Genomic DNA, 13032 nt, shown 5'->3' on the forward strand with positions numbered 1-13032 from the left:
CAGGCATTGCATAATTGTCGCTTGCTATTTGGTGTTCTTTTGTTATCTGTTTATCAAACCATTTCCTGTATTGCTATGTACAGTGGTACCTCGGGATACGAAATACCCAGGTTACGAAATTTCCGGGATACGAAAAAATCCCATTGGAAATAATTGTTCCGGGTTACGAATTTATTTCGGGTTACGAAAAAATTTTTTGGTGCTTTTCGGCGCTTTTTCGCACGAAACGCGGCTTTTCCCCATTAGCGCCTATGGCAATTCGGCTTACGAAGGCTTTTCGGGTTACGAAAGCGGCCGCGGAACGAATTAATTTCGTAACCCGAGGGAGCAGTGTACTATATATGCATTATCCTACTTGAGAGTATGTGTTTTCCCTGGAAAATGATTAACCATCCATTAAGAACCCAAGCCCTCCCTCCAGTCCATCTGCCTTGGTCCAGGCCTTGGAGGTAGAGAGGAACTGCTGGACCTCTTACCCTTTCCCTCCACCACTCTCTTCTCCTTCTGTGTCATAACTTTTTAGATTGTAAGCTTGAGGGCAGGGAACTGTCTAACTAAAAAGATTGTATGTACAGCGCTGTGTAAATTTACAGCGCTTCATAAATAAAGGTTAAGAAGAAGAAGAAGAAGAAGAAGAAGGCGTTAAAAACTCATCTCTTCCGGTTAGCATACCCTCCTGACTCTTTATAAGGAAACTATTCCCTAATAGAAGTTTTACCTCAAGATGTTTAATTACGACAGATAGACTCTATGACTGTTTTATATGTTGTTTTTAAATTTTTTATTGGAATTGTATTTGTAAGTGTAATTATATTGTGCCATGTTGTGATATATACATTTTTATTGAATCTGTAAACCGCTTTGATCTTGTTGGAAAAGCAGTATATAAATAAAGTTATTATTATTATTATTATTATTATTATTATTATTAATAGAAAATGTGTGTGTGTGTGTGTGTGTGTGTTAATTATTGCAGCTGTTAGGCAATTATGCAGAAAGTGGCCAGGATTCTAAGAATGAGTGTTGCCCTAGCATGTTGCATCCCTTCTTAACACTATCAAGAGGGGTGCACTGTGTAAGCCGAAGGAAACTGTTAGTCTGGGCCAGACTTCGGATCAGTATAAGCAGAAGTCATACTGCATGGAAAACCTCAGTCAGACATAACCATTGTTATGGCTTTGGTTTCAGAATTTTTGTTTCAGAATTTTCATCAATTTATCAAGGGCACAACAGAACTCAGTAAGAAGAAAAAACACACTGCATGCGAGTTTAAAAATTAAAGGAATGTCCAAAGCTGTTTGTTACACATTATACATACATGGAATGTGAGAAGCATGAGTCAAAGGAAGCCAGATGTAGTAAAATAAATAAATAAACGGAACAAATAAATATAGCAATACTAGTAGTGAGTGAGCTAAAATGGACAAGAATGGGACATTTTGAGTCAGATAACTACACAGTGTTCTACTCAGGAAACAAGAAAAGAAGAAAGAATGGAGTAGTATTAATAGTGAGGAAAGACATAGCACAGTCAGTCAAAGAATATAATGTAAAGTCTGACTGAATCATGTCAATAAGGCTTCAGGAAAATCAGTAATTACAATAATAATAATAAAATCTTTATTTATATCCCGCCCTTCCAGAAAGATCAAGGCGGCTTACAATATGCAACAAGTGCAACAAATACAGGTATAATAATAATAATAATAATAATAATAATAATAATAATAATAATAGGATTTATTTATATATGCCGCCCAATCACTGGGAATCCGGGTGGCTTACAACAGAGGGGATAATAGACGGTTCCCTGCCCTCAGGCTTACAATCTAAAAAAAAAAAAGACACAACACAAAAGGAGAAGGGAATGGGGGGGGGGATCAGTTCCAGCAGTTCTCTCCCTCTGAGGCCTGGACCAAGGCAGATGGACTGGAGGGAGGGCTCTTTTTCTTAATCGAGGCCGGGCCCGATGGTGTTGGGCCTGTCCTTTCACTCCCTCCCAGGCCAGAAGATGACAGTTGGAAGGAGGGAGGGGAGGGCTCTTCCTCTTCAGGCCCAATGGTGTTGGACCTGTCCTTTATTTGTTATCTTCTGTTTTGGGCTCACTACTGGTGCTAAACGCCCCTGGAAAGTGCTTCTTCTGTCTGTAATTCGATTTCCATAATAAATTGGAGGTAACTCTTCACCTTCTTGCCTTTCAGACAGATAAAAATTCAAGGTTGACGTGGTGCACTCTTGTAAGGGCAGGTAATCCAGCAGAGTTTCTTCATGCTCCACATCAGTTTCTTCCATACTTTTTTTGACATCTGGCCCTGAATCACAAGACTGTGTGTGATTTTTCTATCAGAAACTCCCGTATCTTCTCCACCCATAAATAAAGGATACTTTCACCAAGATTCTGTATATAGATTTCTTCAAGATTATTTGCTAGTTCTGCATACTCCTGTCCCTGAAGCCAAGGAGCATTAAGCTGATAAATAGGTGGAGCAGCTGTTGGATAGTCAGGTGGCAGGATCACCTGTAGACAGAGAGTCCACTTTGGCTCTTCCAAGCATTCACTAACTCGAATGCAGAAAATTTTCTCATCTACATCAATAGCATACCATTCATCATCATATATTATAGCAGACAGGGCTTCAATTTCTTCTATTCGCTTCTGCTCCGCTTCCGGGTCAAAGGCCTCAAGAGAAAAGTATCACTGATTATTTATTTCATTATTTGATGTACAGAAAACGATGGGTTTTGTTTTGATTTTGTTTTTTTGTAGAAAACTGGATTTATTTGCACAGAAACATGATTTTCAACACAGGAGGCAAAGTTTCCTGTGTGGAAAATCATATTCTGAGTGCGAAAAAAGTTTCCTGCATGTGTGTGTGCATGCACACATCAAAGATACTCATTCAGAAAGGTCTTAAGCCATGAACAGCCTTTGAAAATTGTGCCATTTTCTCCCACAGCAGAGCAATGTTTGCCACTGCAAGAATTGGTTGTAAAAATGATTTTTTTAAAAAAAAGAGTTATATCTTTATCATGTACTATTAATTTCTTGGGAAATTCTACTTCCCCCCCCCCCCAGGATGTTGTGTAATCGGTGAAATTATCACACCAGATAACTGTAAGGGTGCAGAAATAGTACTTCTAAGATGTCACTTCATTTATTGTTGAGGAGTGTCAGCTAGAAATCTGAAATGCTACTTGACTAGCACTGTTCTCCTGTCTGCATTGTATTCGCCAAGCTTTTTCCTCACCTATCACAGAGGAAAGGGGAGACACTGCAGCCAGGGAGGAAGAATACAATACTTTAGATATAAAATATTCATTGGAAAAATAAAAATGCTAATTTTATAATAACTGTCTAATGACTTAAATAGTGTAATTAATAGTGACATAAGGACAATGTTTCTCATGACACTGATCAATAAGGTAGAACAGGATCTGAACGTTGTTCTCCTGGTTCTCTCTACAATCTTAAGAGACCCATACTCTTCTTTAAGTAGGAGAAGCCATTCAATCAGCTGCCCAAATCTGAATTGAAGTCTATCAATTCATGTCCTCTACTTCTCCCCAGTTCCCCTCAACTGTTTGCAATTAAGAAGGCTGAACCAGTTATAAGCCAGGAAAGTGAGAAACATACCAACTACTGTGTGTCAAAAGGTGTTAACTTTGTTTTTTAAAAAATCCTTTCTGGGTTAAGAATGCCCCCATGGCAGTGGTGTCACGTGTGTGTGTGTGTGTGTGTGCAGTGATGTGGCCTGCATTGGGTGACGTCCCAGAAGGGGGGTGACATCTGGTCAGGCCATCCCCACACACACTCCCTCCATGCACTGTCTCTGCATATGCCCCCGTGCTCCCCCCTCTGTGCCATCCACGCATTGTTCCCTCATCAGAAAAAGGATGGGTGCAGCACAGTGGGGGGGGCATGCATGCCACCCCTGGAAGCACCACCCCATGAGCCCTGCCCCCTACAATTGGTGACACCTGGTGCGGGGATGACACTACCCCAGGGAGAAGGAGGAAGAGAGGTCTCAAAGTCTAGTCATGACTTAAGATCTTTCTGAATGAGTACCTTTGATGTGTACATGCACTCAAATATTGCTTCATCTTGCAAGATTTGCAAGACCATTTTTGCAATATAATGCCCCCCCAACTCACAAGATGTGAAGGAAAACATCTTGAAAATTTCCCCGAATTCCCATAATTTCTCAAGTAATTTCCCTAATACATAAAATCATCCTTCCTTAGTCAGAGAAATGGGAATTCTGCTAAGCCCTTTCCCATTTTTCTTCAGTGTTTAACCATACTTTAATGGATCTGATACGCCACAGTGATGTCCTCAATAGTTCCACTTCTCCTTATGGTTCTATGCAAGGGCAGCATATAAGCAGTCACTGGAAATGTGTATGTGCTGTCATGTAACAATCTGAGCATAGCAGAATGCATGCCTCTGGCAGAAAGGAGAAAGCAGAGAAAAAGACTCAATGGGAATTCCCTGCAGCACACAAAGCAGTGCACAAAGGAGAACAGTTCATGTTTATATTTTATTTGTAAAACACTCGTTACCAGTGTTCTGGCCAAACTCTGATTACTGCATATTGTACAGTAGTTATGTCACTAAACTATAAGTACACGCCTATAAGTTAAAGATCACATACAGACACACGAATTTCAGATGGAAGATGAACAATAACACTTATTTTAGAATGGCATGAGGTCTATTACATAATTTTGTGGGTTAAATAGATGTACTTCAGCGATGGGTGAGCTACTGATATAAGAAAAGCAGAGATGAAGACATAGTTAATTACAGTAGATTTTATTATTAGCATATAATGGATCTTTCAAAAACAACCATCATATAAAATATTTTTCCCTTGTTACTATTCTTCATAATTGCAAAATTTCACAAGAATTGCATGTCTTTACTGGAGATTAAAAAGATGTATATATAAATATCTCTTTTTTTTAGCATTGGACTATGACTCTGGAAACCACAGTTCAAATCCCAGCCCAAACATATAAACCCACTGCAAAATCACTGCAAAACGATTTCTTGAGAGATATCCGAATTACAGGATAATTCTTTTCATCAAATAAAAATGACCCTGGGCAAGTCACATTTTCTCAGCCTCAAAGGCCCCTCACAAATGACTTATAGGCACACAACAACAACAAATCATTTTCAAACTCTTCTATTAATTTATAACAGAGATAGGGAGGAGAAAAGACAAAAATCAGTATATAGTTCATTTTGAGGAAGACTGGCATAAATTGAATGTGATTTTTTAAAAAGCCACTGAAAGTTTGAATACACAATAGAATTACACCAGAACTGCAGTGCTTGGCAGTAGCCTCACTAAAACAAAGGTAAGTATCATTAAAGTACAGTGACTTCAACTGTGCTCTGACTATAACAAAAATATCCATTCAAAATCTAACATGTTGGCTGTAATCCTGAATTCATTTAGCTGGAAATACGGTGCACTAGAGATTTATTTTACTTCTATGTATCATGGGATGGCACTGCACTATCATCTATTTCTTATGATTATCTTTAAAAACAAATTAATTAACATTTAGGATTTAAGGTCTGACAGAAGACTATAAACCTTAAATTATAACAGTACTTTAAGGTATACTTTCAGGGTTTGCATACTATGACAAGGACTGTTTTATGTTTCAGCAGACATAGCTTTTGCAACTCCCAGAATTTTAAGATCATCATAGGCTGGACAGCATAAGATATTACTCTCAGGGAGAATGAAAAGACCACCATGTTAAATGGATTGTGGTCTTAATAATCAAATTATCTCAATTTCATTTTTTATCCTTACATGGAAGCAACTGACTTGTCCACAAATGTCATAAAACATATCTCACAAGATCATACCTCATTTTATTGGCCTGAACAACAGTTAAAAGCTGGAAAATGCACAATAAGATACTATTATCTCACAACAGAAGACAAGCTTTGCACGGAACTGATATCTCTCAAATATTGTCAGAATGTAACATTTTCTCACAAAACGGGGGGGGGGGGGGAACTAGACATTACTAGACACTGAAGATAATACTGAAGTCTTATCTTGCTATCATCTTGACTTGGCTTTGCTGAACTACAACGTTTTCCTAATCATAACTTTTGTGTGTTAACATTACAAAAATTGACAGACAAAGCAATAGTCTTGTCAATTTAAAAAGTGTTTTAAACACTTTATGTTTTTAGAGCAATGGATGAATGGATTTTAATAGCAACTTTCCAACTAAACTCACAATTACTGTCATTACGCTAAGTGCTTGATATCCCACTGTGCAGTTTTGCTTTCTGGTTTTTTACCTTCTTCCATGCATACTTTTAGCCACTGATTGTACAGCCTTTCAGTGTTTTCTGCCTTTTCCTTTAAATAAACTGGCTCTGGCTCCTTCCATCTGGTTCCCCTTCCGTCAGCAACCCTGCACCTGTTCACACCTCCTCTCCTGTTGGATTCCACTGAACATTTCCTCCTCTGCCAGGGCTATTCTGGCACTCACAACCTTTCTGTCATTCAATCCATCTGTCAGAAGTGAACTTTGTTTACCGCAAGCTTCTGCTTTCTTCTTCAAGATGCAAAGCCCCTCAAGGTCATTCTCAAAAAGAACTGTCGGCATAGATTTAATCCCTAGCAAAAGACAAAGCTGGACAGTTATCTATTTGTAAAAAATACTTTGGGGAATGGAAAAGACAATCAGGAAAAGTAGGAGATGTTTAATGATCATTTTAAAATCCTGCAAAATTTTCATTTCTGCTTACACTACTTTCTATGAAACCTTGTAGAGTACAGTTTACCACTTGGCAAATATGCAATAGACAAAAGGGGAAAGAGTGACAAAAATGTCATAAGAAGGAAGAAGGTACAATACATCTTCAAGTTAAGTAAAATGAGCCAGAAATTAAAAACTAAATCATATAATAAAAAGAAAGAAGAGCAGAGCAATGAACTAGATCACAATAAAATTACGATTTCAGAATATTTCCTGTTGTAATATTGCCTTTGAGGTAATCATATTTATATTTAAGCACAGATTAATTTATGCTAAATATATATCATTCAAAATATTAAAATTAAAATACACAGATTATATTGTAAAGAAACCTATTTTGTGTGTGATTATCCAGATTGCTATTCAAGTTAATAGAAGTAGCAGTACAGCTACTTTGAGACATTTCATACTGTCAACAGGATCTATTATGCAGAGCTATTCAGGCATGCATCTGCTTTTCAAAAATTGGTTCCGATAGCAACATATACTATTGAATTATTAATTAACTCTTAAACTGTATAACATAGTCAGAACAAGGTTCATCTTACAAAATGTTTTCTTGAGAGATATCCAAATTACAGGATAATTTTCTTCCACAAATAAAAAAAATGTGTCTGAAGGTTAAAAGATACATAATTTCACTTTGTAACTATTTCATAATTTTATCCAACACATTACACAAAACATCAACTTTCAATTGTTCCGGAGTAACATATCATTTCTCTTATATAGTTTGAGGAGATCCTCAAAGTTAAAAAAAAAAAAAGAGCAGCAACAAACTCAAAGCTTTCAAACTAACAAATAATAAATACCTATTCAATTCATGATTTGTTTTTTTTTCCTTTGATGTATTTACAAAAAAACAACAACACCCTAAAGCTTGCCTTAATATATGTCTCTTCAGTTTTAATTAGTACAGTATAAGATCACAAGAATAAGATGTCTAAAGTTCTTTAGAAAGCTATATTATATAATGGCCTGCCATAGTGAAATAGCCATAGTCAGGACAAGAATTCATACACCAGCTGCTCTTCTGCATAATTCTCTCAGACTACAGGACTAAGACACTCAGTAGTGGGGCAGTTGATGTGGCAATCATGCTATCATGGAAAAATGCATCAATTGAGCTGGGAAGAAGTCTGCTCCATGTCATATCTGAACAGACCAGAGACAGAATAGAGCTACAAGATGGGGAAGAAATAAGTAATCATTTGTTTGTATTTTTGTTGTTGTTGATCACCATCTTTATTTCTATGTGTACCATGATAGACCTTGTTCCACAATAAAACATTAATGGTTTTCATATATCATATTCTCTTATATTACTATATAAAATAGAAAAGGACTGCTTGCTTTTAAATGCTATTATCACAATATCAATGCATCAGCATTCAAATGAATGAGAGAGAGAGAGAGAGAGAGAGAGAGAGAGAGAGATGGAGCCTCAAAACACTAAACAGAGTATTTTCTGTAATGTCAGAACATTAAGATCCAGATTAAGCTCTATTAATTTTCCTTTACTGGAAAAGGACCAGTAAAAATAGTATAAACGAAATTGTTTCATATGTTATCAGGTACATTTACAAATCTTCCTAACTTCAAATAAAGAACAATTAGAGGGCCACAAAGAAAGTATCAGACTATAAAATCTGTTATCCTTTTCAAGAACCAAAAACATCTAAAGATACAGTAACAATTTAACAATTTGTTTAGCTGTTACGTATTCAGAGTGTATTGCCTTCCCACAATAGTTCATTAATGGCTTTGGAAATACTATGATCTCAAGATATTTTTAAAACAACAACTATCTAAACCATTAGACAATAAGAAAGGAGCCAACTGACAGTTTATGAAGTATGCAGCAGTAATGATTGTTAGAGGCACAGCCAGAGAAAAAGGAAGCCGATTTACTCCAAATCATTCGATATCTGTCATCATAAAAAAAGTGTATAGATTAGAATGCAGAGCAGCTAATGTATTTTTATTTAACTAAAAACCACTTCAGCTATAATAGGACAATCCTATAGCAAGGGTATAGGCCATTTCTCCCCTCTAATTTTGCATACTTTGAAAACAAGAGAGGATTATTAATTGCTGTAGCGCCTTTTTATAAAATTACCTTATGCAAGACCTTCTTTTCAGCTGAGGAAATATTTGTGGTTTGCACAGCTGCAGGACAAAGAACCAAGACATTTTGACAGAATTTCTCAGGGAAAGAAAACAACAACAAAATGCTTGCAAGATCTGGTTACAAATAAGGAGGACAAATGGCAACTTTCAGATCTATTGTAGTCATTCACTAACACGCTGCTGTATCAAATAAGTCTAATTTTTTCTGACAGCCCTAAATTAGATATATTGCAGAAACTGATGCATAAATAGCATATGGCTCCGTTATACCACCTATTTCAAATCCCCATAACGTTTCTTCCCCTCCCCACTGAAAATGAATAATTGAGCCAAGCCATAAACCTTCTGCAAAGAGAAAAATATACAAGTTGAAATACAGAGGCAGAGGCTGCAATTTTCTTTGTTGAACAAAGAGATGTATCATCCATATCTACTTATTTCTCTTCAAAGTATTTTATCATTCATCCTGGTCATTTAGCAATGATAATCAACTGAGGCAATGGATCGATTATTTCAGTAGCAGTTTTTAAAATTTCCTTCCAACATCTTCCATATTGTGTTCAGCTTTAACATTTCACCTTCTACAGTTATTTTTCTTACAGACATGTCAACAAGGTTATACTTTAGAGGAAGCCCTTCTGGACTCAGTGGGAATTACCTCTTAGCAAATGTAAAGGACTGCACTACAAATCTGCAAGCTTACTTAGGGGATGAGCAACTTCAAAAATTAAATCATGTTACAAGTTGCAGAAATTATAGTGGTGCTTGCTTTTGAAAGGGCACATAGAAAATATTACAAACTCAATATACTCTCATACAGGTCCTAGTCCCAACACATGATGAGTGTGTACAAGTGATAACCACTACTCTGTCTGGATGAACAGCTTGCTTAAATGTATATCAAGATTAACATATTTTAATTAACAAAGGCAAAACATACTAAGCACATACAATAAGCTTTACAGTATGTACAGAAGTATGGATTTTCCCAGGAAGCAAATATCTTCAAGAATTCAGGATTGATTCATCAGTGGATTTATACATTTCTTGTGCTGCAATTATTTTTAGAGAAACTGCTCAGTTAACAAAAGTTTTTGTGTGTGTTTTTGCAGTAAAAAGACATTGCAAGGTCTTATATCAGACCAATGGGCACACCACTGTAAACATCATGGAACTCTGCTGCTATCCTGCAGTTTCCCTCTCCATGGTCAGTCTTCCCAGCTGCCCTATCTGTTACTGTCTGATTAGTTCTGCTAAGGAGCCCCTCCCATGCCAGCTTTCAGTGCCATCTGTTCTACACAAGATGGCTGCTGCCCAGCAACCTAACACTGCCCTCCTACCTGGCACCCGGCTATCGTCCTTACCCCAAAGTGCTAACACAGGTTCTCACTGCTGGCAGAGTCAGGATTTCATTACTACTACTTTGACAAGTGCAGGGTTGTTTGTAATTTCTCTTTTATCCTGATTTTGATTGTACAACCACCTCCCACTGATTCAGTTTGCTTCAGTTTTGTTGCTCACAGATTTTACTCTCCACATTAATCTCCCTCTGGCATGTTACTGCATCTGTTCCCTTTTTTATTATTAATTTTCAAATTCCCACCATTTTTGACAAAAAAAGGAGGTAATCTACACTCTGCTTCTGCCCATTTCATTTTCTTTAATTTGGAAGATAAGTATGAAAGCATGCCAAAGAAGTTAATTCTCCGTTAACAGTTTATTTTCTGGCATCCCTATGCCTTTGTATATGAAAAACAGATAGGAATAAATGTTGACTAAACCACAAGCAATCCTAAATTTAATGAAAAATAAACATATAAAACAGAAGGTAAGGAGTTTAGCATTCAAGCTATCTAGATTCAGGGGTTTATATCTCTCTTTAATAATAAGTTTCTATTTAATATTTTTTGGAAATTAGATACTAAAAATACTTTAATTTGTTCCAATATATTTTCCATTGATATTACTGATTATAATTTTAATGATAAGCATTTGTGATATTTTGTCAATAAAACTATCTAGATTGCTGGAATTTTGCGCACCACTTATACACATAACTAAAGTTCTGCTATGCCTTTAAAAAAAGAATCTCAACTTGCTTCTTTGTAACAGTTATTATTTAGGAAACAATACAAATAACTTAGTTAACAGGTATCTATAATAATTGCATATTAGTGCAAGTCCTAATACGATTGTTAACATACAAGTGGATAAATTTCTTTTAAAGAAACAATAGAATGTATGCATGTATGAAACCACTTGTATGTCATAAACACAAATAATTTTATTTCTCTAGCAAATAAGACGTAAACAAATATCAAATCTTAAGCAACTTGGTTATGTTGCAAGAATCTGGGCAGTAGAATCATAGCTTTAATTTATGTATCTTATTCATTATACATAGACTTCAACTGATGCCAGTGAAGCTGTTCAAAACGTGCTAGAGGCTACCAGAAGTACCGATAAGTAGTAGGTATTTTGAAGATAAAAATAATGCAGTGTTCCTAATCACCATTGTATGTCCTTCAAAACCACTGCCATCAAATATTTGATTTTCAAAAGATTTTTCGGCTTATTAATCATCAAGTGTCATTGGTTTTTTTTAAAATGATGAAATGTAATGTGACCAACAACTGCTAGTATAATGATATGGGTTAATTTGACATGAGTACAGTGTCTGTTCTGGAGTTTAAAACCAAACATTATAATCTGGTAAGAATGGATCCCAGTTAGAATGCTCAAATAGGGCATAAGGCATACAGAGTTTGTCTTGTGCCATTGCCGCAGAATGTTCATAAAAGCAACAATGTATGCTTTTTAAAAATCATTAGAGATTACACATTTCAGTTGTCAAAAATTATAAAATAGTCTGATGACTGGTGGTTGGGTTGTCATTGTTTTTTTAATAAAAGTACGCTTTGGAGTCTCCCAGATAAATGGAGAATCACTGGTGCTCTTTTCATTATTGTGGTCTTACTTTTTGGTTGTGGTGCAAGTTTGCCATCTTATTTATAAAGTAGTGCAAGACTTACAAAGCAGCCACTGCTGCTTCCTACAAAAGTTGGTTAGGCTAAATTTATTTGAGGCCTAGATTCCACAGCACTAGCAGTTCAAGTGGTATCAAAGTGGATTATTTCCTCAGTGCGATACAGCTCTAGTCAGCTCTTTCTGTTTTGTGCATCTGGTACTGCTTCTTCAAAGTAAGTTACAAGGGGCAGAAAGCAGAGAGGCCAGGCAAGAGAGGAGAGGAAGCAAAGAAATTTGCCATTCCTGGAACTCTGCTGCTTGAGGTGGTTATGTCACTCTGCTTACTGGCTAGACCGGATGAGTGTGGCACTCAGAACTAGGCATAATATTCTAAATGTGGACTAACACAGAATAGTGAATTATTACTGCCATGATCTGGACCCTATGCTTCTGTTAAAGTAGTCAAAGACTTCAATGTTTGTTTGTGTGTGTGTGTGTGTGTTTTAACAGCTACACCACAGTACTAACTCATATTCAGCTCCTGATCTTCTAAGAAACCTAGACCAATTTCACGGGTACCACTATGAAACCAAACCTCCCCCACATGCTTTTGATTGTTGACTCATGTGTAATACTCTACACTGACCTACACTGTTTACCCAATTGTAAGACCATGTTTACATTTATTTCCTTACTTTGGGTCCAATGTTGCAGCCTGTCAAGATCCCTTCGAAATGTGATTTTGTCTTTTCTGCTATTGACTATTCCTCCTATATTAGTTTTACTTCTATATCTTATCCAGGTCATTTATAACAATGTACAAAAGCACAGGACCTAATCTTCCCTCCAATCTGATACAGAGTCATTAACGAACACTCACTTAATTCAGTTACTCACCAGCGGTTGATCTACCTAACGACGTTTAGCACAAAAATTTCCTTTCACAGTCTTGTCAACAAGGATGTCATGTGAAACTTTATCAAATGGCCTGGTACAGATGGGACTATTGGGCGCCCTCATCACGTGCTAGGGGTTGTCCAAGGGCACTCCACCCACATGTGCCTCAACCCTAGCACGTGACTAGGGCGTAACAATGGCAGCACCCTATTCAGATGGGCACCATTGTTACGTGCAGGA

At 36.7% G+C, this 13032-nt stretch overlaps 2 protein-coding genes across 6 annotated transcripts in view; both read right to left on the reverse strand.

The window, feature by feature from the left end:
• Positions 1 to 13032, reverse strand: part of SDCCAG8 (SHH signaling and ciliogenesis regulator SDCCAG8) — a 180758-nt gene that overhangs the window by 97832 nt on the left and 69894 nt on the right. The window lies entirely within an intron of this gene.
• LOC121919650 (protein IMPACT-like) lies at positions 2050 to 4123 on the reverse strand. Its single transcript, XM_042446475.1, is given in 3 exon segments — positions 2050 to 2328; positions 2330 to 2680; positions 4067 to 4123. Coding segments are annotated over 3 exon segments (687 nt in total).

The sequence above is a fragment of the Sceloporus undulatus genome, chromosome 1, assembly GCF_019175285.1.
Source record: "Sceloporus undulatus isolate JIND9_A2432 ecotype Alabama chromosome 1, SceUnd_v1.1, whole genome shotgun sequence".
Classification (NCBI taxonomy): domain Eukaryota; kingdom Metazoa; phylum Chordata; class Lepidosauria; order Squamata; family Phrynosomatidae; genus Sceloporus; species Sceloporus undulatus.